The 21540-nt window shown below is 32.1% G+C and overlaps 1 protein-coding gene across 5 annotated transcripts; it reads left to right on the top strand.

The window, feature by feature from the left end:
- The first annotated feature begins 8501 nt into the window (after nt 1–8501).
- Nucleotides 8502–20365, top strand: LOC122720769 (histidine decarboxylase). Of its 5 annotated transcripts, none has more exons than XM_043947730.1 (17): nt 8502–8614; nt 11904–11936; nt 14199–14485; nt 15084–15341; nt 15624–15767; nt 16341–16407; nt 16523–16685; nt 17738–17808; nt 17889–17908; nt 18013–18111; nt 18308–18528; nt 18617–18726; nt 19092–19100; nt 19255–19425; nt 19493–19569; nt 19695–19806; nt 19880–20365. In XM_043947730.1, the coding sequence occupies exons 2-17, from the start codon at nt 11909–11911 to the stop codon at nt 20212–20214; spliced, it is 2172 nt and encodes a 723-aa protein (XP_043803665.1). In that variant the 5' UTR covers nt 8502–8614; nt 11904–11908; the 3' UTR covers nt 20215–20365. The 5 variants fall into 5 exon arrangements, with proteins under 5 accessions (XP_043803665.1, XP_043803664.1, XP_043803667.1 ...); XM_043947729.1 differs by lacking the exon at nt 8502–8614 and adding an exon at nt 11342–11509; XM_043947732.1 differs by lacking the exon at nt 8502–8614 and adding an exon at nt 11342–11509 and having other exon boundaries at nt 11796–11936.
- Nucleotides 20366–21540: the final 1175 nt, after the last annotated feature.

Raw genomic sequence — 21540 nt, 5'->3', positions numbered from 1 at the left:
TGACTGCCTGCCGGCCGAACGTGAATATTCCAATGGTCATTGACCTCGGGCCGGTCTTTGGCGCCGAACCCAAGGCTAGCCTGGCTCTCGTAAAGTGGGAGAGCTACAGGTATTTAGTTATAGAAGCGTGGTGCTCAGCGATTTTCGGCAAAATCGCGAGACCGATAGACTCGAACGGAATCGCGGCCGATTAACAAGGGAGGGGTGGGGAGAGGGGGAGGCTTGCTGCGCCTCCCGATTCTCGCGCCCTCTCTTCCCTCGCGGGGGGAAAAAAAAGATGTCAGAAAATCAATTGGACACGATTGATCACGTTGCACGACATATACCTGGAGATACGATTCCGTAACGGCGCGTGACCGTTAGGTATTCGTTGAAAGTCGTTTTTCTTTCTTTTGGAAATTTATCGCTCGCGACGGAAACGTATAATTAGAAACCGAACGTGTCGGCCAGTCATCATCGTCTCTTTATGGATTTTAACGAAACGTGAAATCTCATCTCTGAAGAAATATCTTTCTCATCGTCGATTTACGTGCGAGGCGTATATAAATTTGTAAAAATAATTTATATTATGACCGCGATGACACCTTGATTTCGATATCTGGATCCAGGTAAAGGTTAGGCTATAAAGATTTTCATAGAATTTATTTATCGAGGTTGGAAACTTTTTGTTCCAATCGTTGTCGCCGTTTATCACTTCGCAAGACACACATATATATATATATATATACACATGCATCCACGATCTTCGATCTTGGTTACGATAAACTCGCAACCGTCGACGATATTGCAGGAAACAAGCCGGAAGCTACGATCGATCGTAACTCTGCGCAACCTCGTTAGAACGGCCTGGCGACACGCTACTGTCCCATTCCTCCGGTCCAAAAAATGATTTTGGTCGCTCCTCTATCTTTCCTCGATACGCTTCCTTCAAAATATTGGTGTTAAACCGAATCGTCGGATCGCCGTTCCCTTTTTGCATAATTCTTCTTTCTTTTGAAAATTTCTTTCAATTCGAAATCGTTCGCGGAACATCCTATATAGCGTCTTTTTCTTCTCGTTAACGTAAGCGAGTAAAATTTTAGTTCTATTCAACGACGTTACGGGACGTGTTTCACTTCCTGTCGGTTAAAGACGTTCTAGCCAAGTTCTAGCACACCATAATTGGTACTTTCCTATTCTCGGCGCGTTCTTGGGTTTAAAGAATTGCGTAAATACCGATGGGATCCCTCGAAATCCATTGTCTCGTCCGTGGTAACGTCGATTTTCCAATTTTCTCAGTTTTTACCATTTGTCACGGAAAAGATAATTTCGTCGCGGTTAGAAGGAAGAAACTTTCCAACATTGAATCATTTTCTTGGAAAATGGAATTTTGGTCACCGCGAGAAAACTCTGGCTCCTTCCTGCGTCCGTCCTTCCGGTTCCAGCCCGACTTCTCGTCGCCTCTGATTCCCTCGCCTACTTAATACTTAAATAAAGAAGGATTATTCACATTGTAATTCGAAAGGCACTACTTTTCTACTACTCTTCCATATGAATCGTTAAGAATAACGAGTTAGTTTTCCTCGATCGACGTTTTTTAAATATATTGTTTATTTTCTTATTTGTTTCGTTTACATTTATTATAAATTTAAAATTTGTTCTTCCTTATATTCTTATAATTTTTTTTTATATAAAAATTGTTACGTAATTGTTGTTGCATTATAATATTTTTCTTTCGTGAAATTAGTCGATGTTATTGAGCAAAGGATGATATACAATGTATGATAACACATTCCAAACATCGGAATACCGTACTAGTCGAAACGTTCTTCAATCGTTGAAGCGTGTCGGGCCAAGTCAAGCGTGACCAAAAAAAAAGTGATTCGTGGTGTTTTAGATGCAGTGTAATTGTTCCATTGTAGGACGGGAATAAAAGCGATTTAACGCGTGAGGCGATGGAAACGAGATAAATAATAGTTTGTCGCGTTTATCCTGCTGTTATTATTCGAGACGTTTATCTTAACTATTTATTTAGCAATTTCATTGTAAGTATAACACGATCAAAGTTTCATATACACAAAGATGTTGTAACTGTTCCATTAAATTGTATTCTTGTATGTCAACACCAAGTAATATACGTCTATATATATATATATATATATTGAATTATGAATATTGAAACACTTGTTGTCTCTGAATAAAAAATTCAAATCAATGTTTGACCATTTTTTTCCAATTACTTCTTATCACGAAAATAGTAATTAACCTGTCTGTATTTTGTCCAATTTACATTTTTCTCAAAACACCTTAATACATTATAAGCATACATGTTACACGGCCGCAAGCAGTGACCACTTCACAAAAATTACATTAAGTATCCATCACGTTAAAAAAAATGCCTCGACACTGATGGCTTAACGGTTGCATCACCAACTCTGTAAGTGCCATTATGTATGCATTCGTAATTGCCTCCGCGTCCTCCAAGTTTCAGGTCCAGAGTCAAGAACCCTGAGGCTAGACTTCAACAAGTGGGTCCACAACCATTGCCACTTCATCTTTCTTCGAATGGGAGCTAACCTCCATGGCGTCCAGGTGCGTCAACGTTCGTGTATACACGTCGTCGTACATAGGCGTAGGAGTAGCTTAAATAGACGCCCTATTGTTTGCCAACCTCGTACACGTATAACATTTTTGATATCGGGACACCGATCTCGAGTTTCTTACACGATCCTTGTATTACATCCATTATCTCTTTTATATTTCTCACAATGCTTAATTTCACTGATCGATGATCAATAACTTAGATCCTTACATGGATACGATATATTAAATATCCTCCTTTCTTTTTATTTCAGTTACCAGTCCCAGATGAGATTAACCTAACTCTCTGCTCAACCCCTTCTTCGTAATACCTCTTAAATGTGTAAAATCGATGGACATCCTGCAATTCCAAAAGACGTATTTTTATCCGTTTGGAATATTATTTTTTGAGATTTATATATCAAGATTTCGAACGAAATTAAATTCATTCCATCTCTCGTGTCTTAAATCGTAAGGCGAGGGATTAAACTTGACCTCCATTCCTCCGATTTAAACGCTGATTATTGGTCAATCGCGTTTACTCCGCGTTCCCTCCTATCAATTGTCACCAGGGAAAGGCGCGGTTATTCGATCATATTTATTACATTCGTTCATTAATAAATTAATCGATCGAGAGAGCGTGGCATCTCGATGGCATCTCGGGGGACGCGAGTGGAATCGTTAAACACGCGTCAAAGTCGCGAATAGAAATCGGGTGATAAGTGCGTAATAATTGAATTCATTAGGGTGAATTCGTTCGATCGAGGATGCTACTTAATTACCAATTTCCGAGGATCGATTGTATTATTTGTTATGATAACTCTCGCCCCGTTATTCCAATTAGTTGTCTCGTTTGAATAATCGAGATCGTATCTCTTCGTGCTTCGCTTCATTCGCGTCGTCTGTCGATAAATAAACCAGGGAAAAAGTTATCGTTAATGAAGTGGCGGCTTATCATGTTTATGATACGATTGAGGAAGTGTGGTGAGGAATTAGGATGGATTTTTCGTTTTACCGTAAATCCCTTCGGATAAATCAAAACAAACCGGAGAGAATTTCCGGATCTGGCGGTCGCCTATTTTCGCGATTGTTTATAATCCGATTTTAATATGTTGGTAGGCTTACCTACCACGCTTTGAATCCTCTCCATAAAATCCGGTTGCATGTTTACGAACTGCATGGCGCACGTGGGCGTGCAACAGAATGAAAGTACCGGTTGCAAACTGCAACCGGCAAGTCGTGATGCGATTCGATAAACCGAACTTCGAGCGAAGTTGTGAAAGCCAATGGCATTGAAACGAACGCGAAATTCGAAATTTCAATTAAGCGAAAACTTTGGAAATTCAATAGATAGGGGATGGAAGGTTGGAAATTATCCAAAATTTTAGTTGAGAATGAAAAATATCTCGGATGTACGGTCTGGAAATTATTTATGCGAGCGAAGAGAAGAAAATTTAAGAATTGATTTAAGAGATATATATATATATATATGAATTGCAAAACTTTTATTAGAAGATATCGATGGGGTGAAATCGTCTCTTAGAATATCAATTCTATTTCCGTTTCTTAAATGTAACTTCGTACGAGATAGAGAGAGAGAGGAAAAGATTGTATTGTACAAAACAAAAAATGATAAAAATTTGATTCCAATTGTATTCAAGGAGATTTTTTATTGAAAAATAAATAAATTCCTTTACGAATAATTCATTTTATTCACAAATTTTCATTAAAATCAGATTCAAAATAAATGAATTTCCTTGTAAGATAAAGAATTTTGTAATTAATTGTTTTAATATCAGATTGAAATATGATGAGCGATACGAGGCTTTATAAATTATTCAATGGAAACAACGAAAATTAGAAGAATTAAATTGAAATAAGAAAGCCAAAATATGCAATACAATAATCATCTTATTAATTCTTTGTGATACAAATTTTTAGAGTAAAAAGGATCCCAAGTTGCACAAATTACTGACAATTTCACTGTATAATTTTTCAAAATATATTGAAAGATATTCCACCAAATGTATAAACGTATTGAAAAGATAGAGGAACATTTCTTCAACTTATCTCATTACCATTTCCATTAGCCACCAATTAACCAACAAATATCTCCAAAAGAAGAAAAACAGCTCCTCAAAATCAAATAATCAAAATAAGCGAAACTTGAGCAAGAAGCAAAAAAAAAAAAACGAAACATGGCGCGCGAAGCGAGGGGGTTGTTCCATGGTGGACTCCATGCGTCCACCCCATCCTTGCGCATCGATGTTTTCCATTTTCTAGCCGCGTGTGTGCGCGTGTGCGTGTGCGTGAGTGTGTGCGCGCGGTCGATCACGCATGTGGGCGTACGATAGGATAGAGGTACCGGACGCGGGTTATACGAATACCGCGCGAGCGAGCAAACGAACGGCTTGCAACGGTAAAACGTAACCGTTGTGCCCCCGACTGCGAGAGAGGCCGTGTCGTCGTGAGAGAGCGGGTTGGGGAGGGATCTCGATGATGTAAGAGAGGGAGGGAGGAGAGCGTGGATGATGGTGTGTGGCCAGGTAGAGGGGAAATGGACGATGTAACACTGCCACATAGCGGTACAGCATCCCCACCGTTCCGTAAAATCATCCTTCTCCGAGGTTCACGGACACTCGTAATTCGATGGCTATCCCCATCGAGGTTGGTACCCGGCCGATCATTTTCTTTTCCTTTCTTTCCACCTCTTCTTTCGCGTCTCGTCTCGTTCCTTTTGAATTTCTATGAAACACCGGGGACCGGTATTATCGAGCAATAGCCCCTAGAAACCGGTACTCGGTGCCGGTAATCTTATCTATTAAAGCAGTCAATACGTGGAGGGATCGTTTTGTTCTATTAGCGAGGGACGTAGCCGTCGTTGTCGTCGTCGTCGTCGTCGTCCTGCTCTTTGATCGCGATGAATCACGCATTTTTCCCTGGAGACACTTGGACTCCAGCGTAGGAAGATCCTGTCCTGTGGAACGATTGTCTGCACCGTGTGGATGGATCGGTTCCGCTTCCCTGTTCGAGAAACTTTTGGCTTTCCTACGCGATAATCTGGATAACTTATGACGATATTGGCAAGCTGTGAAATGTAGGTTATGGATTTCCCTTTTACGTTGAATATATTCAAATTCACGGATCGAAGAATGTTTCTTTTCCTTTTTTTTTCTTTTTTTCTTTTCTCCCTCGCAAAAAATAGTTAGGATAAAAATTGTTAGGAAAAAGATGATTTGAAATAATACGTAGAGGTACACGGTATCGTTTTCGTGTCAAAGGTGAGTGAAAATTGGAGAAATTGGTGGGAGAAATTTCGAACGATCGAAATGGGATGGATATATATATAAAGCGAACTATTTGCAACGATAGAGGAGAAATCGCGTCTGGGTGATGTTGCAACGTGTAATTTCGGGCATGGGCCGATATTATTGATGAGTTCGATTCTTCGAATCGATCAGGAATAATATTCGAACGGTGCGGGATACGAGACGAGGGGTGAGAGGGAAATTACGACGCCCACGGCAATCAACGGTACATTGCACTCCGCTGGTAATGCCCTCCGCTGCGTAAGTACGTATAACAATATACGTTAAATAACAGGTTTACGTATAAACAAGCAGAGTTCGGCAATCAAAGCGTGTACGCGGCAGCGCGTCGAAAATTCACTCGTGTAACCGATCGAACGGCCTAAGAAATATTTGATTGCCTGTCCAGTTATTCGCGTTATTTTCATGCCGCGAACTCGCTGAACACGTTAGCAAATTTACATTTTACGTGAACGTTGAATGAAACACGATTAAATCGTGTTGGTGATAAAAAATAAATGCATCGAGATATATATATATATATTTATGTACATCTTGTTGAAATGAAATTTATTAAAGTCGACTGTAAAAATAATAAATCACAGATATCGATATTAATTTTCGAGATTAATCCGTATCTTTGAAATTTATTATTATTAATTTATTTTATTTTTCAATAAGTCAAAGTCAATATAAAAAAAAATTATGATCGTTTAATACCCGTCTGAGTAAATATTAATTGATGTTCAATTAAAACGATTTATTAAATAAATATAATTAAATAAACTAAATGCATTTCGATTCATATTTTTGAAATTTTAAATGTTCAGTAAATACATTAAAGATACGATAATTTAAAATATATGCATGAATCTTGATTGACGTTTAAAATTAAATAATTTATCGAACGAAATGAATTGTAATATATAAATGTACTTTTAAATTTTTTAGATTATTCGATATATTAAAAATCGATGTATAATAATCGGAAAAATTACCTGCATTTCGATTATTTGCATTTTCGATTTAATCAAATAAATAATTATTAAACAAATATTTAGCGGTCGAATTCAGCTGTTTTTTTTTAAGACTCGGATTAATTAGAGATCCTATACGCAAATAAATGATTACGGGAAATTTTTAACAAACGTTTCAATGAATCGGTGCAAATTAGTGTAACCAAGATGTATAACATCGTGATCCTATGTACAATTAATTGGTGTTTTCAGTCTTGTAATTATCGTGAGTTTCGATGCTCTGCTGGTTGCGTGTATACGATTATTATCCATGATTATGAAAAATCGCTGAGAGATTAGAGTTATAACATTTTTAATATCTACTCGGGGAATCGAGTAAAATTAGGATAAAAATATTGATATGTAGATATATTTATATCGAGTAAATAAATAATTAAATGATTAGAAATGGGAAAAGTTCATTGACAATTAAATTTTTATAATTAAAAGGGTATGTTATAAATATTTGAAAGATTTTGAAGAGCTTGGTGCCGTCAGTGGGCGGTAAATGGAATTTAAACACGAGTAAGCAAAGCGCGGTAATGCAGTGCGAGGAAAGTTTTTTAAGTAGATGTAAGATCTACCTGATCAGCCGCTGATAACGCAGAAATGCAAGCGGTGCATCGTTTGAAATTAAAACTATTCCTTACCAATTGAATTATATTAAAAACTGAAATAAAATATGAATTTTAAACAAATATCTGTCACAAAAATACATAAAATATATAAAATAAATAAAATAAAACATGATAGGTAAAATTTTGTTCGAGGAACCAATATTGCGTATATTCAACAGTGATTTTTAAATATTTTTTCACTTTTTTTTTTATAAAAATTAAATTAAGAGAAAAATATTATTTAGGAAAATTCTTTACTTTATGTTATAATGAAAATTTTATTTCTGATTCCATATACATTAATTTTTATATATCATTTATGAAAATTTCGAAAAAATCGCTCAACCAATTAACTAAAATAATAATTTTTCTATTGAATTTGTGAAATTAAAAAGAACGATAGATCCATGATTTTAATCATCGCATTAGAAACTAGAATAATTCCAAAAGAAATAAGAATCTCTGAGAATTAGAATAAGAGTAACTAAAAAAAAAAAAAAGATACATGCTTAGAAAAAATTAATTAAAAATAAAAAATTAAATATTATACCTAATATTTTTATATACATATCCATCTTTGCAAACTGATACATGATTCTGTATAACCTTATCTCTAGATAAGACTTCTTATCAATAAACATGTCCATTTATATATGTATATTAAAAAATTTTACATTATAAAAGATTTTACATCATACCAGATAATTATCTTCTAGGAATAATGCATTTCTCGAAAAACAAATAAGAAAGAAAAAAACAAGAAAATTGGAGAAAATTTTGATTCTGAAAAAGTCATTCATCATAGCGATTTTTTAAAATCGCAATCATTAAAATTGTTTCTTGTTTTGTCTTCGGCTACGCTTGCGCTAAAGCAGCTAGTTACTTAGCGCGTCTCTATATAAAAGCGGCCACTTGTTGAGCGACTTGCATTCCACCGATTCTCCTCAACCGTGGGTATATCTATTTTTCGGGGCCCCATATACCATCTTTCGTGTCGTATAAAAAGTGTTCTCGAAGACATTTGTCTGGAAAATTCGTCCTTTCAACCCTCTTTCGATCGCGCCGATTCTTGCTGCTCCCCTTCATCCTGTGCGACTCTGAAATTTCCCAACAGGTAAGAATCTCGTGCAAATTATTTTATAACGATAAAATTTCTATTTTCTTGGCAATTTTTTTTCAATTTAAGAATAATTTTTATAATTATAATTAATCAAAGATTATAAAAGTATTTTCGAAGTAAAAGTTACCCTTCTTTTCTTTAAAATTTTAAAAGGAAATTTTGGAAATAATTATATAAAGTTAATTGCATATTACAGAAACAATAAAAGTTATATATTAATTTGAAAGAATGAACAATGATTCAAAAAACTTTTTTCTTTATTCTTTACTATTCGTGTCCTAATCGCATCGATTAAAAATTTCATGGATCAAATAAAATTTTTCTAAAAATCACAAAAAACTGTTCAGAAGGATACATCGGTTTACTGTATCGCCAATGATTTAGCCATCGCTGGGGCGAGAGAATCATGGTACGATTTTTATCTGCCTATGGAATCGCGAATCGGCATCAAATCGGCTCGTGTCGTGCATAAGCAGTCCGCATCGTTGATAAATCCTTCGGAATCGCACGAATACTGAAAGCTACGGGAAATTACAAAAGTCGGAAACGGAAACGGTGGAAGGACGAGCTTTTAATATCGTCGAGCGTCATTCTGGCTTAAGCTCGAGATCCTCGCGACGATGTCGATGTTCGATTTTCCATTTTACACCTTTACCGAACTCGATCTTTTATTTTCGTCGTCTGTGTAATCACCGAGCGATAACGTGATCTTAGCACTTTTTTAGTCATCATCTTTCTTTCGAAAAAATCTATCGTCGACAATACTTGAACGAGTAACATATCCCATAGACGCGATATTGATATATATATATGCCGTATGAGAAAGATGATTAAATAATATTTTTTAAAAAGTATTATTTAATTCGTGTATTATTTAATTGATTAATTTGACCTTCTTAGATCAGTCGGCCAAGTCAGCCATCTTAAATTTTCAGTCTACTTCTTGGAAGATAGAAATAGTAGTGGATTTCCTCGTGAGCGAGATCTTCTGTTTCTCGAAACAGGATTAAGTAGTGACTGTCCATTTGACTTTAATACTAAAGAACACTGACTTAGAATGCACGTGTTGTTTTAGATAGATTTGTCGTGCGTATGATTCCTTTTTTTTTTTTTCATTTTTTTCTATTTCTTTTGATTCAATAGAATTCAATAGAATATTCGTAATTGATTCTTTATGGATTATAAAAATAAGAGAGGAGAAAAAAAAACAAACATAATATTATAATGTGTAATATTTTGCGATACAGGAGAAATATAATGATAACGGTTAATTAATTATCAAAAAATCCATGACAGAAAGAAAATGAATTTCTATATTTTTCAAATAGCACAGGTAATTCTAGCATTTACGATTCTGAGAAATATTAAATTTATTCAATTTAATGTCCAACACTAAGCACTAATAAGTCATCTCACGCAATAGGATTGAAAAAAAAAATAATAATAATAAAAATTTCCGAGAATAGTAAGAAAGGTAATAGAAGAATATTATACGTAATGTATAAAATTAGTAATGGGTTAAAAAGAGGAAAAGTCAATTTTTTAAAAAAGTTTAATATTTTAAAATTATACTATTATTATATATTAAATTTAATATTTCATATTTTTTTATTTAATGTTTTAACAAAATTTATTTTGCTAAATGACAACATTTCAAAATTTCAAAATCCAAAATATTCACACTGTCAATAATTGCATGATCAAGTATATATAAAATTTAGAAATTCAATTAATTATTGTAAATATTCGTAGATTATTAAAATATAGATTTGAATTATAGTTTTACATTATATTAATAAATGTATTTTGTATTTTTTTTCATATTTTTAAATAAATATTTATTAATATACAAATAATTCAAGATTTATACAATATTTAACAAAAATTTTATTAAGGTTTTAAAAAAAATGATTAAAAATAATTAAAAATAAGTATTAGACTTGTTCCATATGAAAATTTAGATTGTTGCTAAAAAGATCATATAAATTTTAAATATTTTTTTCTTTCGATTTTAATAAGTTATGAGGAATTTTAAAGATGTAAAATCATATATTTTTATTACTTGTGAACTTCATTTATTATTGTTAAAAAAAAAACAGTACAAGAGTCAATATTCTGTACAATATTGAATCTATCATGTTCAATTTTATTATCAAGTGCCCTGAAAAACCTATGCTTTCCAATTTCTAAAAAATTTTGATCAAATTTGATTTTTGGTTATTTTTTCCATTAAAAAAAAATTTGAAAGATACTAAATCAGGTATTTTCATTGCGAACCTTATTCATTATTATTATTATTTCTTATAAATAATAATACTAACTCTATCATAAAAATTGTGATTTTTTTTTTAAAAAAAAGAAATACAAGTGCCATTTCCAGATCGCAATAAAATCTCCACTATTGAATTTACCTTTATCTCAAACCTTTAGTGTCAAATTCGATTATATTATCAGCGATCTCAAAATTTATGATTCTCATAAAATTGCCGCACAAATTTTGACTTTTGGCCATTATTTCTAGCCCATTTGTGGGATGATTAAATCCAGAAAAACGTAGGATGTATGTAGTTCTAGGCCGCGTGGAGCCTTGTGACACTAGCCTAATAAGCTCTGGGCCCATGTGACAAGCGATCGATGATGAATCCGTACAAATTATCTCCAAGTACCTGTCGTAGCATTAAAGTTTGACGCTAGGTCAACACGCATAAGCGTATCTGCTCGGCACCCCAACTCAAATCCGCTGCATCGTTACGGCTAAGCTTCCGCGAAACAAGTCGCGAGTTACCCGTTTCCGACATTCGATATCATTAATTAATTAAACACATCGACACATGCGCCTGATACGGTGCCATCGAAATTTTGAAATTTGGCTTCTGTGAAGATCAACTGGTGAGCGAGAATCAATCGTCCAAAATGTGTGTGCAAAATTTCTCGTGTTGATTCGAAATTTATTTGGAAAGGGGAGAAGGATTTTTAGTAATCTTTTATCTCGTTCACTGTTTGTTTTTAAGTTAAGTTAATTGTTTTTAAGTTTTTAAGTTAAATGAATGATCGTGACTAGATTATTGGTTTAATATAAAAGATCTTGCAATGAAAATTATGAAATCTTTTTAATTATGAAAAATAATTTCTTTTTGTTCAAATTTGTAATTATAATTTTATGGTTTAAGCACAGATTTTGAGAATGAAACGTTAAAAATGCTTGGATCTCAATTGATCCAATCAGAAATGTGTTAATTTCACGAAAACGTGTATTACAGTGTTGCAATTGATTTCGTTGCAGATAATATGAATCTAGAAGAATATCGCAAACATGGTAAGTAATAAACTTTATTTTTATTATAACGCATGCCAAATAATACGTAAATTTATCACACTCATCAAAGAATTGATTGATGAATTATTGCATATTGCTGTGCATCTTTGCTTGTAACTATTTTTAGATTCTTAGAAACATTTGTACATTTTATAATCTCGTCACGTATGTAAATACACGTGCATGAAACGAGCAACTTATAGAGTGATGGAATAGATTCCTAGGCATTAAAACGATACCAATAAAAAGGGATCACCATAAGGGAGAGTCTATGGGAAGTTTATGGATACGATACTGTTTCCAATACGGGCCAGATGCAGTCTTTACAATCTAAATCTCTGAATCCTAGGCAAAGGCATCCCTTTTTCCTTAAATCCAATTTCGTGAGAAAAATCGATCTCTATGTTCGTTTATTTCGTCTTTCAAAGGTCAATAAAATTGATGCTTACGGGAATCTTTATTGCAATTCTAAATTTTCTATTCTATTTTCGATTCTAAATTTGGAAGAAAATTTAATTTAAAACAAGGAAACAAGTGTATGGTTTTTTTTTTGGACGAATGATTGCACGTTTAAGATTAAATAAATAATTAAGAATTTGTTGTACACTGAAATGTGATTTAGAAATTGTTAAATAACACAGAATCGAATCTTATTGTGATGTGGTACGTCAATTTGGAGTGAAACAAAGATGTTATTCAGGAGGAAGAATTCGTCTGCACAAATATTTTCCCCAATATACTTAAGATAGACTCCTCTAAATAAAGAAAAGCAAAGATAATCGGTTTTTCCATCGGGCTTAATAATTGATCTTTCTTGAAGATAGTTTTCAAACTATTTAATCGCTTTGAAATATAACAAAACTTTGAATTTGTAAAAAATTTGATATATTTTGAAGGGGAAAAAACACTTGATGATTTTAAAAATAATTTTTAAAAAATAGTTTCTCTAATTTTGCTAAAATACTGTTTTTCATAATAAACATACAATTAATAGAAAACCATTTTAACAAAATATAATATTTTAAAATATAATAAAAAAGTATAATTTTGAAAATGAAATATTTTATTTGAAAAATATTAAAAATATTTGGATTTTGTCTTAAAGTGTTCTATTTATTATAATTTATTTTCCTTATTTTAAATATTCTTATGATTCTTGACTTTTTATTCAATTATCTCAGTTTAAAGATTCTTTAGCTTTGATGGACTGATTTTATGTCGTCAAAAAAGCACATCAACAGATGAAAATTTTGTAGTTTTTTTATATACGAATAGCCGCAGATAAAAAGAAGATAAAACAAAAATGTGTCAAATAACATAGTTTTATTAAATAAAATAGCATTATATATTTTAAGTACCTTTTTGAATTATTGCTAAGATAAAAAAATTACGTCATTCAATTACATTATATAATAATGCAGTTTCTCAAAACGGTGCAAAAAAATCTACCTTCAATTTAATCATAAATCATAAATATCTTTCAAAATCATTAAAAATTCATTATTTCTTAATTTTTTTCAACATCTAAACGATAAAAACTTTTAAATTTTCAAAAATGAATCGAAAAATGTGTTATTACATATAGGATAATTTAAAACTTTAAATAAAATTAAAAGATGAAAGCATTCATGTCTTTTATATTAAATATTCAAGATAAAATATTTTATTTTGTGATTCAAATTATTAAAATGAAAATATATTACTTTTAAAATCATCCATATTTAAAATATTATTTTATTTAAATACAAAATCTAAGATAATGTATAATATTTCAAATATTTATCTCACTAAATATTACACATCTCTGTAGAAATATTATCTTAACGTTTGATAATAAAAACATAAATTATAAAATATTACTTTAACATTCAATAATAGGAAACAAAAATGATAGATAGAAGCCATACACGAACGAAACTTTGTTAAATCTAAAAATTAATCCCAATCGATTCCAATGTTAAAACAATATTTTATTTATTAAAATAAATTATTTAAAAAATAATTCAGATTATTCAGTTTATCTTTTTTCTTATTTATTTTAAATAATTTTTTTTTTATTCATACAAATTTCCAACTATAAAAAATTATTTCAAAATAATTCACTTAAATGATGAAGTAGAATATAAACGAAATAAAATTATTTCTCGTGTATTATTCTCGTGTAAAGTATAAAAAAAAATAACGAAATGAATGTGAAATGATCATTTTATTTGAAGTAAAATATGAAATCCGTAATTTTCTCCCGCGATTTCGAATCGTCAGGAAAAGAAATGGTGGACTACATCGCCGATTATCTAGAGAACATTCGATCCCGCCGCGTTTATCCGGCGGTTTCGCCAGGTTATCTGAGAAACATTCTGCCATCTTCGGCACCTGTGAACGGCGAGTCCTGGGAGGACATATTCGCGGACATCGAAAGGTGCATCATGCCAGGGGTGACGCATTGGCAGAGTCCCCACATGCACGCCTATTTCCCGGCCCTGAATTCACCTGCAAGCCTGCTGGCCGACATGCTGGCCGACGCGATCAATTGTCTTGGATTTACTTGGGTAAGAACAATAATGCAAATATCACGCATCACGTGGAGGGAAATGGTTTAGTTTTGTCGCGCTTTCTCTCGTGTCGATTTTAAATTGTGTCGTATATGTTATATCTATTGATCGACATTAAATTAGAAATATACTTTTCAATGAGGATGGATTAAATAACTAACTGTAGTTGCAAAAGATGAAAGTTAAAATGAATTGTCACGATCTTGTCACGACGATGAAAATAATAGATCTACCGTTTTAAGATGTAGAAACTTCCTTACTCATCATGACCTAAGTTCGTGCTATTCAAATTTTGTCTAGTATCGTTAATACGAGCTTTCCATTGTTAACGTTTGGTGAAGGAAGTTTTAATTACATGTCTCTAAATTTGGATGATATGTACGAACATTATTATTAATTTCATTTAAAAAAAAAAAAGGAACCACAATAAAAATGCTAATTATAATTTTTCAATTAAAAAACATTAAACAATTTTTTCACATTTTTTTTAATAACAAAGAAACGAAATACATGGGATTTAAACGTACGCTTCAACATTCTATGAATTTTCCATTGCATGAAATCATGAATCTTTCGCATTCGTGTGTTTTAAAAGGCTTCGAGCCCTGCGTGCACGGAGCTAGAGACAATCGTAATGAACTGGCTCGGTAAAATGATTGGGCTGCCAGAAGAATTCTTGCATCGTCCAGGAGGATCGGGAGGCGGTGGCGTGATACAAACAACCGCATCAGAAGCCACTCTCGTTTGCTTACTAGCAGCAAGGACTCGAGCCATTAGAGATGTGCAACAAAACGAGCCAGATCGTTTACCAGCTGAGATTAATTCGCGTCTTGTCGCGTATTGCTCCGACCAGGTACATGTTTTCTCTTTAAACGGCACGAACTTATTTTCCTAAGAGTATTCCAAGAATACATTTCTGAGATATTCAAATATAACTCATCCTTCCATCCCATGATCGTTACTTATTTATCTCTTTCGTTATTTAAGCATCGTTTTAATTTCTGGAACAGATTTATGATTGTACAGTTCCTTTTCTTTTTTTTTTTTTTTTTTTTTTTTTTTAATTAAAACGATTTAAATTTTCTTATTCCACAATTCAACGAATATTATATGATAATTGATTTGAATTTTATAGGCTCATTCCAGTGTGGAGAAAGCTGGATTAATAGGTCTGGTTCGAATGAAATACATCGAATCTGATGACGAGCTGAGTATGAGAGGGGAAACATTATTGGAAGCAATAACTCAAGACAGAGCTGATGGTTTACTTCCCTTTTTTGTGAGTATTCTGTTTAGAAATTTTGTACAAATATCGTTAAATTGCATTGAATTTCTTTTAAACCTATCTACTATAAATTGGTATTAATAATAGGTACATATATTTGAAAATTTATCAGATCAATACTAGATACGTATATACAACATCATATAAAGAAATAATTCATGGAGAAATACTTATACCTTTCTCTCGTACGAATTAACATCATTAGAGAGATATTACAATACAAAATAATCAACCTGTCAATTAACCTTGCTTGAATGGCTACAGTAGTTACAGTAAAAAATAAAGTAGACATGACGTAGCAAGGCGGATTGTATTCTTCCTAGTTGGCCCCTAAGGACGTCGACGACCAATCCTTTATTTTTCAATTTGGACAATAAATCCAATATACAAAGAAAAGTAGATTTTATTACGATGCTAAAGACAATCCGGATATTTTTTTCACATTTTTTTCGATATTGACGAAAGTTATAATAAACTCGATGGACAAATTCGAAATTCGAAATTTGTGCTAAAAATTAGAAAAACTTTATTATTGAATTTTAATGCTCGTTTCGTTCGTTTACCAAGGTTTGCGCTACTTTGGGTACAACTGGTGCGTGCGCTTTCGATAATCTAAAAGAAGTCGGTCAAGTGTGTAAGTAAAATGAAAAATTGTACAAGTTGGTACGGATATTTTAAAATTTTTAGAAAATGAATCAGTGAAATTTACCTGATATATATATATAATCGTTTCGCTTAATTGAAAACAGGTGAACAAAACGGACTTTGGTTACACGTGGATGCGGCTTACGCAGGCAGTGCATTCGTGTGCCCTGAATTCCGTGGTTGGCTTAAAGGAATAGAATACGCCGATTCAATTGCGTTCAATCCTAGCAAATGGCTGATGGTGCATTTCGACTGCACCGCTATGTGGTGAGTCGAAAATTTTAACTCATGACGATTTATATTTGTTATTAAAAAAAAAAAGAAAAAAAAGAAAAAGAACTATTAAGAAAAAGATAAAAGAATGGAAATTGATGAATTCGCAAATGATTATAGATGAAAAGATAAATTCATAAGCACGAAAGATTATCGTTTTTCGTCGTCGTTAGCACGTTTTATAGATTGAACTGCGGATGCAGAATGGGTTTTTTCATTCTTCCTGCAATTTCCGTCGATTCGTTCGGCTGACCTACCATAATTTATAATCTTTGGAATTGATGTTTGAGTTAAAATTGATAGTGCAAAGGTCAATTAATGAAAAAAATTTATCGTTTTATAATAAATATTCTTATGAAAAATTTTTCTAATAATCTAATTAATATCTAAATAATTGCTTAACGGTGCAAAAAACATTCGAATAAATTGCCATATAATATAAAATATTAATAACTAAAATATAATCCTTGACCAAAAAGTAAAAACCAATCATAATTTTTAATATTTTTTAATAAAATTTAAAGACTTGAACGAAATTTAATTGCAATTATTTATGTATTTCATATATATTAATAATTTATACGTTATGATATATTATATTTTATTATTTTTTAATATACTCTCAATAAATTCAATATGAATCCAATTGAAAATTAAAAACGCATCATTAATCACCGCATTAACTGATTTAAAGAAAAAAAATTCTGGATATCTTGGAAAAATTATTTCAAAAATGAAGAATATGATAAAACAATTCATCAAAACAATGAGAGAAATTATAAATTATTAATATTTATATATATATATATTTTTTTTTATTTAATCAATAAAAATAGTAATAAAAATGATTATTAAATTTTAAATTAAAAACGAAAAATATTGAAAATCATAAATGATTCTAATTCTTTACCAAAAACTGTAGTATGCATTGTACAATAATAAATTTTTCGTTTGAAATAATGAGATTCCAAGAAAATATTTATCTTTATAATTTTTATAAACGAAATAAAATTTACAATTAATGTAATTTCTAACAAACCTTACAGGGTGAAAAGTAGTCAAGCATTGCACAGAACGTTTAACGTGGATCCATTGTATTTGAAGCATGAAAACTCAGGTAACAGAATCGCATTTGATATTACGTATTAAATCAAATGGGATATTCTATTAAATAAGACATATTTTATCTACTTACAGGTCTTGCTATTGATTACATGGTATACAATCATATAAGTTCGATAGATATTATCAGTCTTACTAATGAAATCATTTCATGATGTATACGATGTACATATAAATTATTTCTTATTTATAATTTTAGCACTGGCAAATCCCATTGTCAAAGAGATTCAGAGCATTGAAATTGTGGTTCGTCATTAGAAATTACGGAATCACTGGCCTTCAGAAGCATATTCGCGAGGTTTCTATTACATCATAACTTTCTGCGTTTTAAAAAAAAATTGTGATTATATCCTGCTATTGCCCCTTTCTTCGATTTTCGTTCGTTCCCATCCCATTTTTAAAAATATATCGTGTCGCTAAATATAAGTAATATTTTCAATATTTTAAATTCATTCTTCTATAATTTCTTTCAAATATTCAATAATAAATTTCAGGGGGTAAGACTGGCACAAAAATTCGAGGCCCTAGTTTTGGCAGACGCACGCTTCGAGATTCCAGCAACAAGGCATTTGGGGCTGGTTGTGTTTCGCCTTCGAGGAGAGAACAGTTTGACAGAACGTTTGTTAAAGAAGATGAATTCGAGGGGTCGAGTGCACTGCGTTCCAGCTGCTTTGCATGGAAAATACGTAATTCGATTCACCGTCACTTCGACCAAGTGAGTGCCTACGATTTTAATAGAAAATCGTACGATAAAGAAAACAAATTTTCCTTTGAAAAAATTTATTCTTGAACTTCGATCCTAGCACGACCAATGAGGATATCTTGAGAGACTGGGCCGAGATACGAAATACAGCGAATGAAATTTTGGATGATGACACGATTTCACCTGTACGGGCAAAAGTTCCACTTGCAGGTAACAAAGAAAGAAATAGATTGATTTATTAATTTCTTCGATTTTTAAAATGTAGATATAAATATTGTGCATGCATATTGTACGCCATTCTAATATATTGTATCAAGTAGAAATTTTTTTTTTTTTTTATTAAAGATACAATGTTGTTCTAGAATTGAAACGTATTTTAGATTTTGAAGCGTATAAACAAATTTATTTTTTTGTATTTGTATCATTTTATTCAAAATTATACAAGCTAAATAATTGATAAGAATAATAATAAGCAATTTTATTTCTAATCACTTTGTTTTGTTTTTTCTCTCTTTCTCTCTCTCTCTCTCTCCCTTTTCTCATAAAAATGCATGTCTATAATTTTTGGAACGCAGAAAGCTCAGGTAAGACGAGTTTCCAAATACTCACGTATTTGATTTTCATGTTTTTAATTTTATATCTTAATGTTTTTTTATTTTTCCAATTATTGCAGTACAAAGGAGTACAAATGTTAAATTTACGATACGATGTTATTGAGTTAAAAGTTTTAATTTTCAGACACACGAGAAAAGAATGAAAATTTTGGTACAAGTTTGTTATTGGCTAATTCCCCAATGTCACCGAAAATCGTAAATGGCAGCTTTGCTGCAATATACGATACTGCGGACATATTCGAGGAATGCACGAAGGCTTTTGGCCAATTACGACTCGAAGCTAGAGACAGTCCAGGTATAAATAAAATCCAATCTCTCTTCCTTAATTCGAATGATAGATAACTTCTAATTCTGATCTGAAGCCATGCGTCGTCGAATTCGAGGAATACTTATGTCAGGAAAACAATTCTCCCTGGATTCCCGTATGGATCTCGTACAGGTGATGAAATAAGATAAAATATTTTTTTCTTTAATGCTTTACGTTAATAAAAATTAATATACTTTTAAAAGAAAAAAATTTTTTTTACAACTATATCAACTATATCAAATTATCGATTACTTTAGGGCTATGCTTGTTGCCGTCCAGCTATAGAAATGGCCACTGAATTGCCACTACAAGAGGACGAAGATGTTGGAATCGCCGAAACAAGATCCGATGCTAATCAATCCAGCAATGGTAAGTACAATATATAATTAAAACCTACAAAAGAACAATTGTCTCTAACAATCTCTCTTCTTATGTGCTTCAGATGATCTCGATGAACGTTCAACCGGCCAACAAAAGTTGGAGGATATTACCGAGAAAACGGAAAAAACGTTAAAAAGGCAAACATCCAAGTCTCGCTCGAACTACGCCGTGAATGGTTCCGTGAAAATCGGTTCTCAAGACTGCTCGAATACTCTTACGTCCATGTTGTCGACAGAAGGTAATCTGCCAAGGAGCGAAACAATAGCCGCGATCGGTCATCGTTCGTACGCCGACGATTTATCGATGATGCAAAGCGAGAATCTTTGTAAAGGGGATAACGTAGAGAACGTGACTGTCTGCAGGAAATGCGGCCATTGTATGAAAAATAAAGAATAAAGAAATTAGCCGAATAAAACGTAACTGTTATCGCGACTGTGTGTACATTCCTTCATTCGAATGGAATTCTATATTCTTCAGATTTAAACACTACCAATTGTTGAAGAGAAAGTAATCAACCGCGATAATAAATCTGAATTTACCGTCTGAATCCTATTTTTCTATGTTTCTTTCATTTCTTCTCCTCTTTTTACTCTTTCATCAAGATTTTATACGTAAAAATAGATCGAAAAAAGGAATGGTATTTTTTTTTTTTTTTTGTTTCTTTAAAGTTTCGTCTTCAAATAAATCAAGTTCGAGGACATTCGAGGACATGTCATGGTGTATAAAAGGAAAAATTTGATAGAGATTTTTTAATCGAAAGGGACAAAAAACAAGTACACAAAGAATAAGTGATATATAAATTTTATTGTATTTTCTGATACGATATGACAACAAATCTGACCAATAGTAGGCCACATAGTTTACTTTCATTTCCAATCTTTGGAAAAACGTATCACGAGCGCAACTCGGTCTAATTCTTTTTTTTTTTTTTTTTTTTTTTTTAACAATTCCTTCCCTTCGCAAAAATTCTTTCATCGTTTAATAATTAATTCACGTGAGGAAAATATATCATTTTGATATAATACATCAATAATTTTCTTCTTATCTATAAAACAATATAAAGAGAAAAGAAAAGCTTATATATACACATAGATATATATTTTCCTTCATTGAGACACGTCAACAAAGTATCGCTTGTTTTGATATCTGATATTCGCATTATATCTCGCATTTAACAATTAAATCGCGACTCATATATATATACCATTTTTAATCGTATCAACAATTGTTAAATTACAATATGCCCTTACAACTTTCTATCACCTCTAATTTCTGAACACGTTTCTTCTATGGCGTTTGTAACGATCCATATACTGTTCATTAATCTTTAACTACAACTGGAACAATCTACTATATCGCATCATTCTCGATTAACTCGTTCAGCGTTTCAAAAAGCTCGCATGGATAAATAACATTTTGTTCTAAAATATTCAAAAAAATATCTATATCATTACGCGTCTCTATATAATTTTTTTCACATTTTTTTGAATCACGCGAAAATTTATAATATATCCCGTATTGGAATATATTTCTGTTTAAAAAACAATCGATGATGATGAGTCCAATTCTTTTTTTTTTTATTTTCCAATTTGAATTTCCCTCTTAATTTCGATTTTACGAGAATCATCATTAATCATTTTCTTTCCATTAGACGGATCTCTTAATACTTAATACTACGTGCTCGAAAATACTGACTCGAATGCGGCTCATATTGTTTTATAG

Source organism: Apis laboriosa, unplaced genomic scaffold (genome assembly GCF_014066325.1).
Source record: "Apis laboriosa isolate Shangri-la unplaced genomic scaffold, ASM1406632v1 scaffold1321_cov151, whole genome shotgun sequence".
NCBI lineage: Eukaryota > Metazoa > Arthropoda > Insecta > Hymenoptera > Apidae > Apis > Apis laboriosa.
This window is presented reverse-complemented; position numbering and strand designations above follow the sequence as displayed.

What these genes read in the sequence shown, in the direction of transcription:
- LOC122720769 (XM_043947730.1), top strand. Translation starts at nt 11,909, where the DNA reads ATGAATCTAGAAGAATATCGCAAACATG. An exon ending in GTCTTGCTATTGATTACATG is followed by an intron (nt 17,909 to 18,012) that starts GTATACAATCAT and finishes TTATAATTTTAG; the next exon opens with CACTGGCAAATCCCATTGTC. An exon ending in TTCACCGTCACTTCGACCAA is followed by an intron (nt 18,529 to 18,616) that starts GTGAGTGCCTAC and finishes CTTCGATCCTAG; the next exon opens with CACGACCAATGAGGATATCT.